At 34.1% G+C, this 12748-nt stretch overlaps 1 protein-coding gene across 1 annotated transcript in view; it reads right to left on the bottom strand.

Moving 5' to 3' along the window:
- The window catches only part of LOC126845924 (epidermal growth factor receptor), a 75552-nt gene extending 65819 nt beyond the window's left edge, over nucleotides 1-9733 (bottom strand). The window contains exon 1 of the mRNA XM_050584964.1: nucleotides 9298-9733. Within this exon, the coding sequence (XP_050440921.1) occupies nucleotides 9298-9382 (85 nt within the window). The 5' untranslated portion in view covers nucleotides 9383-9733. The remainder of the gene's footprint in view (nucleotides 1-9297) is intronic.
- Between the last annotated feature and the right edge of the window lie 3015 nt (nucleotides 9734-12748).

Genomic DNA, 12748 nt, shown 5'->3' with positions numbered 1-12748 from the left:
TACATCTTGTTGAGTTTTTAATACAAATAAAAGGGTTTCACATACGGGCTCATTAAGACTGACGGGAGTAATTAAAAAACACTATGGAGAATTATTAATAGCCACCGTAGCAGTGTATTTACCTATTATAACGTCAGTCATGTTATGCGTAGGACCCACTTAGAAACAGTAACGAAGCTATAACATTGCATTTAATATGTTATCTTAGTACAATATTGCATCGCGTTGTTTAATATACATATGTATTATACACACAAATATATTTTTGTAATTTGATATCGATTTGAACGCGAGGAATTCGATTGTTTTTTAACATTTCGTAATTTGATACCGTAGAGTTTTTATTTACGAGTATTGTAAGCTTTTTTAGGTTACAAATAAATACTGTGACACGAGAAAAAAAGCGTTATTGTGCAACTGTACATAATAATATTCCCTCACTTTATTGGCGATGGGTCAGGAACTAGAGCAATAATTTATCAATGATGTGCAAAACGTAAAGGTGAAAGAAACAATTACGTCGCTAACTAGTCGTAAATGGTTGTTGCTTATTATTTTCCGAAAACCCAACCCAAAATGCAACGGTACAAGAGATTGCCCGACGCTCAGCAGGAAGTCGGCCGCCGGTTCATTGTCGTCGAGAGGTAAAACTCTTATGTATTGACTTCCACTTAAGATTGCGCGTCGATTTAAACACGGGCGATACTTATGTTATAATACCCCTATAAATATATATTATAAATACGGTCCACGGGGATGGGCAGGCGCCTTCGGCCTTAGTAATAAAATAATATATAACTATGTCGGAATTCATATCCTTCCTGACCTGCCGCCGCCGCCTCCCCCGCCCCCAATTGGTTCTGGTTTATAACCATACCGCCGTCGATACGGCGACTCAAAATTGCTATAGGTGACTACCGTGAGCCCCGTGGTCTTCCGTTTCGTACCCCAGGTGGCTAACATCAGTAGCCACGTCAACGGTTGTTTTATGGAGCCCTTAAGAGAGCAGAAAACTATACTCTGCCCAGAAAAGAATATATTCTAAGCTAAAACTAAAGGCGTAGTATATTCTCTTTTGAGAATTTTTTTAATCAAGTACAATATCGATTCGTCATTAATTATTATAGTCTACTTTGTCCGTCTAACGCGGGATGAGTCAATTGATCCAATTCATTAGTTTACTCCGCGTTTTTAATTCAAGATTTTTAATTTGTTAACGTTTAAAGTGTTTTGATGAAAATATGATATTAACAAATCAAATAATATTACTATGACGACTACTTTTTATTCCACATCAGATATATTTTTGTTATATTATTATGTGCAATGCCAATGAATGACCTTCGAGAAATCGACCGTAAGAAAACGTTACTATGACTTTACCCGATGCGGTGGTCTCAAAGTAGTCGCGGGCAAATCGAACCGTTGCAAATGACAAATGAAGAAGTCAACGATTAATTAAACGACAATAAAATTAACTGGCCGTTTTTCTGAGAGGAAAAAAAATCGATGACATCATTTTAATCTCGATACGTACGCAATGGTTGAGTGGACAAAAAAATTGATTCGTCAACAAAGAACAAGCGCGTATGTCGCCAATGGGTCGTATTAATCGACCCTAATCAGTTGCTAGAAAGACAGTCGTTGTTTTTTTTTATTCTTTCACGATTCGACGAAATTCGAAACCGACATCATCGCGGTGCCTCGAGTGTGTGTACAACACTTAAATCGAAATAAATAAAAATATTAAAAAATATAACTGCTCGAGATTTAACTAATTCCACTGAACCAAGGTCGAGAGGCGCTTTGACTGTGGTAAAAACAGTATTTTAATAATAATAATAATTGTGTAAACGGAATTTACATTATAAGTTTCGCTTGCCATAATCTGTTGCTATCGCCGATGGTAATCCCGAAGCCCGTTAAGACTAGAGAACTTAACCCCCGTAGATTTATGAAGAACAAATTATTATAATTTTACTTTGCCGTTATCACAATATAGTCGTCGTGTAACCGTACAACGGGTCAAATAGTATACTTTATGTAACCAGATAAGCAAAGCAAACCGCGTGGAGCGCATAAAAACTGTACACCTATCATGTTTGTATGTTTAAAATGTCTGGACGTGGAGTGTTTTTGTGTAATAAAATATTTGGATCGCCGCCGACGATACCTGCTGTGATTTAACGATTGATTTGGCGTCGTTGTCGGCACAGATCTAATCGATGTAATTTGGGCTGTGCCGATTTTGAAATTTTGAGATCTTGGAATTTAAATGATCCTATCCGGCACCTGGGACATTCGTAAAAATGAACACGGTAACAATACTTTCAACACAAAAATGCAGCGATCATCTCTCCTCGTTTGTAAATCAGTATAATGTTATTATTAATATACGTTGGCAAAATGGCCGTACGTTTTTGTTTACATTGGAAGTGATCCTTCTGCTTTAATCTAATCTGTGATCCTATCACATTACCTACACAATTGTATGGTAACAAAATATGAATGACATAACATTTTGTTCTTCGGTCAAAAAACATGCATTGAATGAATGGACGAATTTGGAAATAAGCCGAATTCTTATTGAGCGTTTTTAAACAACATTTTCATGTGCCATAGAAAAATAACAATAATAATTTAGTTATAAATGAAAAAAAACGTCGACTTGGCAACTTTGTATAATATAATAACACGTTTTTTCTACCAATTCAAAAATATACAATGAGGGGAAAAATACACTGTACACATATATTATATTCTTTGAGCGAGTTGTAATTTTTTTTCTAAAATCACATTATTTATTGTTGTAGTGTACGTTAAATATTCGACTCACGGTTCAGCCACCTTATACACGGCTTATCGTCAAATTATTATGTTCGTCAACCAGAGGTGAATTTTTAACTGACGATAACTGTACTTGTACACGTCCAGTTTAACTTAGTTCCGACTGACAAGTGTAAGCTTTATAAATCGGGGTGTTATAAAAAAGGCAAGTCAGTTTTTGTATAAACCCCCATTTAAAAAATCCATAGTTAAGATTTGTAAAAGGGTGTTAGGTTATAATTTGTATTATTATATAATTTTACAAAATATAAAGAATTTAAATATATTCAATTGCATTTTCTTTTTTATGAAATGTCAAAAAATTATATATACTTAGTGGGCTTTTGCAATAATAGACTCATTTAATTTACAACTAATGTTTTCTATACCTACCTTAATTATGAAATGGATATTATTGTCGTGATACATAGTATCTGTTATGGCTTGAATGCAGAATGTTTAATCCTCTATAATATAGCCACAGTGTTCTACTAAAATCGAACACATTAGGTTAGGTATTATAAGAAATATTAAAAAAATATATTCTTTACAAAAATCACCTCTGTTTAAAAGTTGTAAATGTTATATTGCATTAAGTTTTTAAAAGTTCACTGTGGATTGCGGAGCATGTCGTTGTTAAATATCTTAAAAGTATCTTTAAAATGAATCGTTTTTAATTGAAGACTAGATAATCTAATTAAGGAAATCTGATTTCAAACACCAACAGCCTATTAAAGGATAGCCGGATATCATGGTGAACGTCCACGGGTTATTCACACATACACGCGTTAAGCGTGTTTATTAATTTCTGTAGTATGAGTTTTTTTTCCGGGGGAGAACTCGATTCCAACGTGCTTTACATTTCAAAGACTCCAAAGGATTTTGTCACGGCTAATATGATCCCGGCATGCTGTGGGGTACTTTGAATGACTCGTTTATTATAAGTGCATCCGTGAAATCATAATAAGCTAGTACTGCCCATGTAGCTGCGTTTGCAAGACGGCTCGTGAATAACATCCCTCGACAGCTCCATTAATATTGTTCCAATGGTCGTTCAAAAGCATTGCGGGCTTAATAATAAAAGTCCAACACTCGAGACAGTGACACAGAGACAGTACACACGATTATAACGGAAGAGAGAGGTCGACGCCGACTACCCTATTGTCGGGCGCCACTTATTGAAATCTCCGGAAAGAAGATTTCTTTTGAATAGGAAAAAAACACACACTCAACGTTAGCTTCCCGTCAGATCACGTACAAACCCTTAATCCTACCGTTCACAATATAATCCGTTTACATAAGCTATTATATATTTATTATTATTATATAAGAGCGTTTTTTTTTGTTGGTTAAAAAAATATGCGCGAGCTATCAACCCCCACACATCTTATCTGTCATCCGTACAACGTTCTCCCCTCGAACAGCATCGGAAATAAAAATACCGTAATCTTATACCTTAATATACTTACAGGATATACACTCATCCATATGCATCCGGCAAGCAACGACCGATGACAATTTCTATTATATATTTTCCTAGGAAGGGAACAGTATGGGAATATATTGTAGTCGTATTCGACGGTAATTACAAAGTGTAGATGACGGAAACGGTTCAGGGTGAAGGAGATGATGACGATAATAATAATTAACACTTGTCAACTGCCTATTAAAAACAGTGCGGGCGTTTAAGACTGTGGTGCGCTGTTATACAATATAACTTAAAACTATAGTGGACCCAAAGCGTTTTTCAAAATCTTCATGGTCCTACGCCTCACCCTCGTCTCAGTACGTTCTACACTAGAACATTTTGGCAAATCGAAAATGAAGTTTTAAAGATTGTTATCCGTTAGGGTAATACGACCCGAATGCAGTATGCGACCTTATGGACCACACATACGCACAGTAGTCCCGTCGACGTTCCAACAATATAGTCGGTCATTAAAGAGATTGCTCACACATGCGGGCAAACAGTAAGAGTTGTAACTTGCTCGTAGACTTCTTTTGAAGCACATTTCGGGGGGATTAGTCGATATTATAGATATGATACGAGTTCTTATTTTCTAGCCCGTCGTTAAAGGGATAACATATTTTACGGAGTTATTTGAAAATGTTTGACCTACCGTACCTATCAGTGTTATGAAACATAATGGCAATTGGATTGGTAATTGCGATCAAATATGCTTCAAATATTTGTAATTCTAGCCAATGTAAAAAAAAAAATTACTCGGACGTGTGCACAGTAAATGGTTATTAGTGCATCTAGAAAATAACACAGTAATTCCAAAATAGTTTACAGTCAGTTGGAACACTTCCTACAATTCATTAACACACTCATCTGTGGATCTATGATATGATTATGACATTTATAGATTCCTCATTACGTTTACCCGTTTTATTATTTTATAAGCAAAAAGTAGGCATCGTTAAATATTGTTTATATTTTTAATTAAACACGGATAAATTTGAAGCCTAAATTAGAATAATGGACTAGAAGATTTTGAGAGGAGTTCAAATTCGGCTTCAGAAAATACATCTCATGATTCGGGCAGGCTGTACATGAAAACGGGTTGATTTGGCAAAGAAAACGAAAGCACCGTTTGTAATGATCTTAAAGAATATAACCGTGTATGAGTAATGTAATAGTTACATTCGTCCCTGTTGTCAGGGTTTGATACTGGGCGCTATAGCGTTCAAGCGTTGCTCCATCGACGGCACACGCTGATTATGATTGATGGCCCCCCGTATCAGTAGTCATTATTGCTATTATTATATAATTGTTATTATTTAATTCCGTACGATAAGTCTCGATCCCCGGTTAAAATTATTATTGCTACTATGTAAACGTGGGCTCTGGCAATTCAGAGACAGACTTTCATGTTTTGAGATTTTTAAATGTAACTCTCGATGGAAATCCGAACGATGATGATCGTCCGACACGGGCTAAACGGAAGGAGTGTCTGTACTCTTTACAGGAAAACTAATTTGTTGGCGGCATGCATTCATAATTATTGTATTGTATGCTCGTGTATTGTATTAACACATATTATAACGCCTACGCCGCGGGGCCATTAAGTATGTTGTGGCGTTTTAAAATTTAAATAATCTCTATGTAAACACTAAACCAGTGTTTTCCGAGCACATGCACTACACAGTGCACATGCCTGTCTGTCGCAGGATGAGTGCGCAAGAAAAACGAACTTACGTGGTCGTCGTACTTGGACTTTCGTGTATAGAAATCACTCGACAATCGCATTATTAATACAATAATATTATGTTAAAAGTTAAAACAGTATCGGACGCTGGAAACAAGTAATGAGTTTTCGGTAGGCATGCCAAGCATACCATAAATAGAAATCGTTGAAATAGTTTAGAAAATTTTATCTTAGAGCAAATTCATTAGACTTGGACGGTTAATACGATACAACGTCAGACTTCAGAGGAATAGCAAGTTGAATAAGCACAAGTAGGTTAGAAGCAAAATTGTAGACCAACAACATTGTCGAGTGATGTTCTTGACTATAATCCTAAAAAAAAATGTTCTATAATGTTATATCTTTACAATATAGAGAAAAGCTAGATTTACTCACAGGCCACCCACATTTAGTCATAATAGGCCGAAATTCTTTGCTTTTCTGTCCGTTACAAGTTTAATACAACACTGATATTTAATTTTATTAATTTTACCCAAATCCGTATGGTCTTTCCAATTATTTGTAAATGAAAGATTATAGAACCGGTCACCAGAAACCGATAACGGCAGATACAGTTGGCATGATTATGATTCTACATAATATATTTTAATTCTTAATTAGTATTAGAACACAATATAATTAATATAAGGTAGTCCTGGTACGGTTGTGTTGAGACGACGACGACGACTCACGGCTCGAGACCTCTTGCTGTGACCGATACCTTACAATGCATATTTTTATTTTCTACACCGGCGGGGACGGCGCGACAACACAATAACATTAATAATAGCAGCGATAATAACCGAATAATAATATAAACAAACAGGTGGGGAAAAGTATTCAAATCTCGCTAAGGGCGTTTTAGAAAGAAAGAAAAAAAATTCGTATTACAATAAAATATTATTATGTAATGAAGTAGAACACACGTTCTGTTTTGTACACACAACTGTTACGCGCTGCAAAACGAATAATGCAAATTATAATTTTTTTTTTCTTTAGCCTTTGGCCACAACTCAAACGCGTTTACACGCAAGCCACATATTGTAATTATTACAAACATTATTATGGCTGTCTAGACAAAAAATATGACTAAAGTAAACTTTTGTAGAACAAAAACCAGCCTAGAGTGCCGGTGGTTCACAACGTAGATGTTGTTGAGGAAGTCGAAAATTCGAGATACAGTTAACACAGCATTAATACATTTTGCCTATTACCTATTTGAAAGGAATAACACAGTATACTTTATATTGAGTCGTAGAATAATAATAATAGAATCGCTGGAACTACTACCACCCCCAGTTATTATTTGATTAAAATTTACCTGATATTTTATGATTTTAAACGTTGGGCGTTAGCCATTCATTTAGGTAAACTGTTATAAATATTATAATAGGAAATTTCGAGACAATTTAACAACAAAGGAAGTGTTGTGTGTTTCTACGGTTTATTTGAAAAAAATTAACCGCTCATTTAAAAGCAATTAGCATTGAGATATGACGGTATTCGTAAATATTTATGTGTGTGGGTTTATGTTGTCTTTGACGTTAAACACGAAGGAGATAAATGTCTATTGCAGGGATATGTGTAGCTGTTCTTAAAATTATTTAACATAACTCATGGGTTATGTACATTAATATAGTGAACATTTTATCGATATTTGAAGAATGTAAGATTTTAATCATAGTTAATGTTCGACTAATATTTGTTTCTTATATTTTTTGCTAATTAACAACGTTTAAAACCACGTTAACCGTACGTCTGCTTTTAGGATTATTTTCAATAAAGAGTAATGACAAATTGTATTGCAACGCACTATTTGTTTTCTATTTAATACCTACTCAAGTATAAACATATTGTTCAATATTATATGTGAAATATTTACAATGACAGTAAAGGCTAATATAAAACGTTAACGACTGTGCGCAGAACTGACAAATAGCATCTATATTAATATAGTTTTATGTCTTATGTATTGCATCGGTAATTGATGCAATTTAGTGTGATACTATTTCCAACGATTGAAATGGTCTTGAAATATTTTGTATTTGAGAGGAAAGAGCAATGGTTGACGACGTACTCTTGCTATACAGTAATAATTTTAATTTGAGTAAAAATATAAACTTTAAAAATGAACAAAACTGATATTCCCCCAGTATTCATGAATTTACCATGCGTGATACATCAATTCTAATACGTTGGAATTTGTCACAGATTAAAACTTAGACTAATTAGGTAGTAATTATTTAAAGAGGATTGAAAGCGATCTATTTTTTGATGTTTTAGATCAAAAAGCTAGACACAATTTTGACTGCTTAGGATGATCCGATTTCAATTCAGTAAAGATACACGAGTTCTTTTTTATGTTCTTTCAACATAACTTAATAATTAGTTATGTTGGAAACAGATTTTTTTATTTAAAAAAATGGGTTTTAATATTGAACAATTTAATTTTTCTTTCTTACATATGATATTCGGTTTTCAAAATAACCCAGTAAAGAGTCCGACAAATTTTTATCTTTTTACAGAATTAAAATTGGATCAGCCAGTCTCACGATATTGTCACAGCGAAAGCATTTTTTTACCACAAAAATAGCTTTTACTTATAGATACCTTAAAGCTTATAAAAATTTATCTAAAAATAAATTGTCACGGTCGACATTTTTAAAACCATTTTTTTTCTTAAATATTGCCAGTATCAAAAATACCGTGACACATCTATGATATATTTTTTAACAAGCGATCCAAAGTTGTTTAAAGAATTAATTTAAATCTTAGGTAGCCCTTTCACTAGCATACGTTTCATTTTCATAAACTTGCAGCTATAAAAACACAATGGACCCTGCACCCTCGACCCTCAGTCAAAGAGCTTTGAGTTTACCTCCAGAAACTGACCACGGTTATAATACTTAACTTCCTCGTTTATTCAAGTTCAATAGACATACCTAGTCGCCTAAGTTGGTCTTGATAAGACTTGGTGTCTGGCCGAGCCTAAAAAGCCTATTTCAAAATACCCAGTTTCACTGAGTACCTTTTCTCAGTAGATACACTCACCAACGTACCGAGCTTGTTATACGTCATACGTATTGGCTGATGTAAAAATGCTAAGTGAACTCCCAGTGAAAACTGGGGCTATTGTCAGACAAATCGCTTATGGCCCTTATAGAAACAGCCGGTTGACATTTGCACCGTTACGACGGCACCTGACCTCTATACTGGCTGACATTTCTAAATTTACACCGGCGGCGGTCCAAGTATAATGCATTTTCAAACGTGCACTCACCTCTTTCTTCCACTTGATGCGACCCGGGCACGGCGCACGCCAACGACAACAAAAACAGCGACCACTTGTTGACGGCCGGCACCATTTTCTTGCGGTTTCCTTTGATTTCCCTCGACGGAGGTATTCGAACACTAATTGGCGCGCTTAAACACGGGCACTGTAAACGGACGGTACGTTGATTTTCTACTATTTGCTGTCACTTGGCCATAGCGTAGTACAGCAGCCGGTCGGCCGGCGACGACACGGTCATTCCACGGTATTTCGATGCGACCACCAATACCCTTTTATAATAATGCCTACCCCCTTTCGATAACTCTTATGAAAATCCGGCGACGGTGATAGGATATTGCGTTTAATTCGTTGACGATTCGCGAACAGCGCACAAAGAACACAGCCGCGGTAAAATTAGAAACAAAATATATATATTAAAAAAAAAAAAAAAACCACCAACACAGAATGAGAGCCGAATACGCTCCACTCGAGCACAGACAAAGCGTGGAATCGACGAGACACACGATAACGTACTACTAAAGAGGGCCGCGTGGAGCCGGTGGTCTTCGGTCGGCAACAAACCGGTATCCGAGGCGGCGGTGGCGCATTCAGCCCAAACGCCATCTACCGGTAGTCAATTAAATGATGGTCAATTACTGTAAAACCCTATAAGACCTAATATTGTTATGCATGCCAATACTATATAACAGCTGTACCTAGTGAATAGAAATAGACACGATCGGGTTGTACATTTTACGGACCAACATCCACTGAGGCGGACTATAAGATTTTTTAACTAATTATTATTATGATCAAAGCCGGACTAGAAAGACCGTAGGCCTTATTCAATTTTAAACCTGTGCAATATTGGAAATGTGGAGGCTTGGAGGTTTATACCCTCTACGAGGTAAATAAATTTAATAAATTTGATTTAAGTCATAAGAGTTTTACTCTTTTATATCACTCAAAATATTTTTAGATTTGGGCATATTCTCAATTAAAATTTGTAATTGGATTACACGACAACTTCTTCGTTCTTGATGTGCTTAGCCAAGTGCCCTGCTCATGACTTATCCTTGAATTTAATTAATACATTTCCTAATTATCCATAACATATCAAATTTTGATCTATTTTAATTATTATTGTCGGAACATAAAATTGATCACAAAGTGATAAAAATACATCTTCAGTACTAACTCTTGAAAACAAAATACTATAACACAAAATATCACTGTAAAACAGAATTTTACTCTAACAGAACCCTATACTATTATATTTGAACAGGGCTAAATAAAATTACAAATTTGATTAATGGTTACTAAATGATTGGTTATCCACTATCCTTTTGAAGAACCACAATTAAACGTCCATAAGTAAACATGTTTCATCATTATCTAAACCAATAGGCAATAGACGATAGACAATTAGAAAAGACACCCAGACGGCTCCTTTGATTTTATATAAATAGATCATCTTGATGATAAACAGTATCACTTTTATTAATTAATAGACAACTGGCTATTTTTAAACATGTTTTGAAATTTTCAATCTCTCATGACCAATTTGCACTTTGATGCTTCTTTTTTTATGGCGTTGCTGTACACAATTAGCGATAGAAAGTAAAGTGAGGAGTCGAGGGACATATTTTGTAACGGGCGCTGTGATAGAACATGACATGAAGTTCACCCGTTAGGCTTATCAGCTTCTATCGCCAATAATAAATTTGATAAAACGTCTATTTTCGGTATTAAACTGTCATGATGGGACTTTGGAATGATATAATAAACACGACTACGAACTATCAACATGTTTACATATTTAGTACTTATTTTATACACATAAATATGAGAGTTAAATTGTAATCTTATTATAAAAACGTCTAATAATAACTTCTAAGCATTGGCACTGCGTAAATGCCCTATTTTAATCATTATTTTCGAGCATGTTTTGTTTGATAAAATAATTTTAACATCAGACTCAAAAAATCCGATAAACAACGAGTTAATGTTTTGGTATAATATGCTATGCAGAGTGGCCCACAATGATTTGACAAATGAAATAACTTTTGTTCTAGTGAATATTTTTGAGATTTTTTTTTTAAAAATAATTTTTACTCATTTGCGCTATAAGCACCACGGTTTTATTGCACTTACCCGTTTTACTTTTTTTAATTATTTTTTTTTAAGATTGTCATTTTATTCAAAATAATTTTTAAAAAAGAATTGGTGAAAAACATTATTATTTTTATTCATCCTTTCAAAACTTATATTCATTTGAAAGTGAGGATGACTGGTGACGGGAGGTGGAGTGCGGTAGGTAACGCGCGCAGATAAAAATAACTCTACGCGGTTTACTCAAAAAAGTAAACCAGGTAAGTGCAATAAAAATCGTGGTGCTTATGAGTATAAATTATTTTTAAAAAAAATCTCAAAAATATTCACTAGAACAAAAGTTATTTAATTTGTCAAATCATTGTAGGCCACCTTTTATAGTCTATGGGACCAGAGACATTTAGTTTTTTGTTAAGTCTTAAATTCTAGTGTGTTGCAGACAGCAGAGGTCAGTACGGTCAGTACTCCGTACATTTAGGTTACTGTCGGGTTTTTCATTCGTTTAACTAACCGGTCATTAGCAGAAAAAAAAAGTATTAGCTAAACTTATCAATTAAGTATATTTAAGTCTAGACAAAATCGATTATTTATACAATAAAGACCAAAGTTATCTCTAGTAGCATTAATTTATCGTTTATTGTATAATAATTGTATGGTTAACGGTCATAGATCATGTTATTTGATGTATATCAATACCGCTTTACAAGCGTAGGACAGTTTTTGTGTGATTGCGCAATATAAAATGGTTATATATTATTTATAATAAGTCCTATTTTAAATGTATAATACATATTGTGTTATACGTGTATAATATATAAAAAAAATCATAAGAAGATCGATAAAAAAAATTATTTACGACAGAAATCGACAATGACACTTTATGAGAAACAATAAATTTCGTACAATGTCAATGTCAGTTTAAACATTTTTTTTAAGCTCTAAACAGAACCATATTTTGCTTAATCTATTAGATAAGTTATATATTATATTCTAACTACGTATGTTTTTAAAATTATTTTATTTATTCGGAAGAAGAGATGAACTTGATTATTGGTTATATAAAAAAAATGTTAGCATAGGCGATAAATCACTTTGCATGCTAATAAAAATATTTTAGCTGTATTATTATCATTTGAGATTTAAAATTGCATCAAGGTTATAACTGCAATAGTTGTACACTTCTACAACACTCGTTTTGAGATAAATCAAACCTAATATTATTCCGTGTTAAGTTCTATAGTAGGAAACTGCATTAAGAATAAATATTTTAATGTCGTGACAACTATATAATTGCTTACGCTTTTTTAATAATTTTGGAAACGTGTCTTATCTCTTAGATAAGTAATTT

The sequence above is a fragment of the Adelges cooleyi genome, unplaced genomic scaffold (assembly GCF_023614345.1).
Source record: "Adelges cooleyi isolate 19-005CV unplaced genomic scaffold, UGA_ACOO_1.1 ACOO_flye_CR_arks_rails_tigmint_CR_PRNA_8, whole genome shotgun sequence".
NCBI lineage: Eukaryota > Metazoa > Arthropoda > Insecta > Hemiptera > Adelgidae > Adelges > Adelges cooleyi.
Note: the sequence above shows the minus strand (reverse complement) of the source record. Positions and strands in the feature narration are given on the sequence as shown.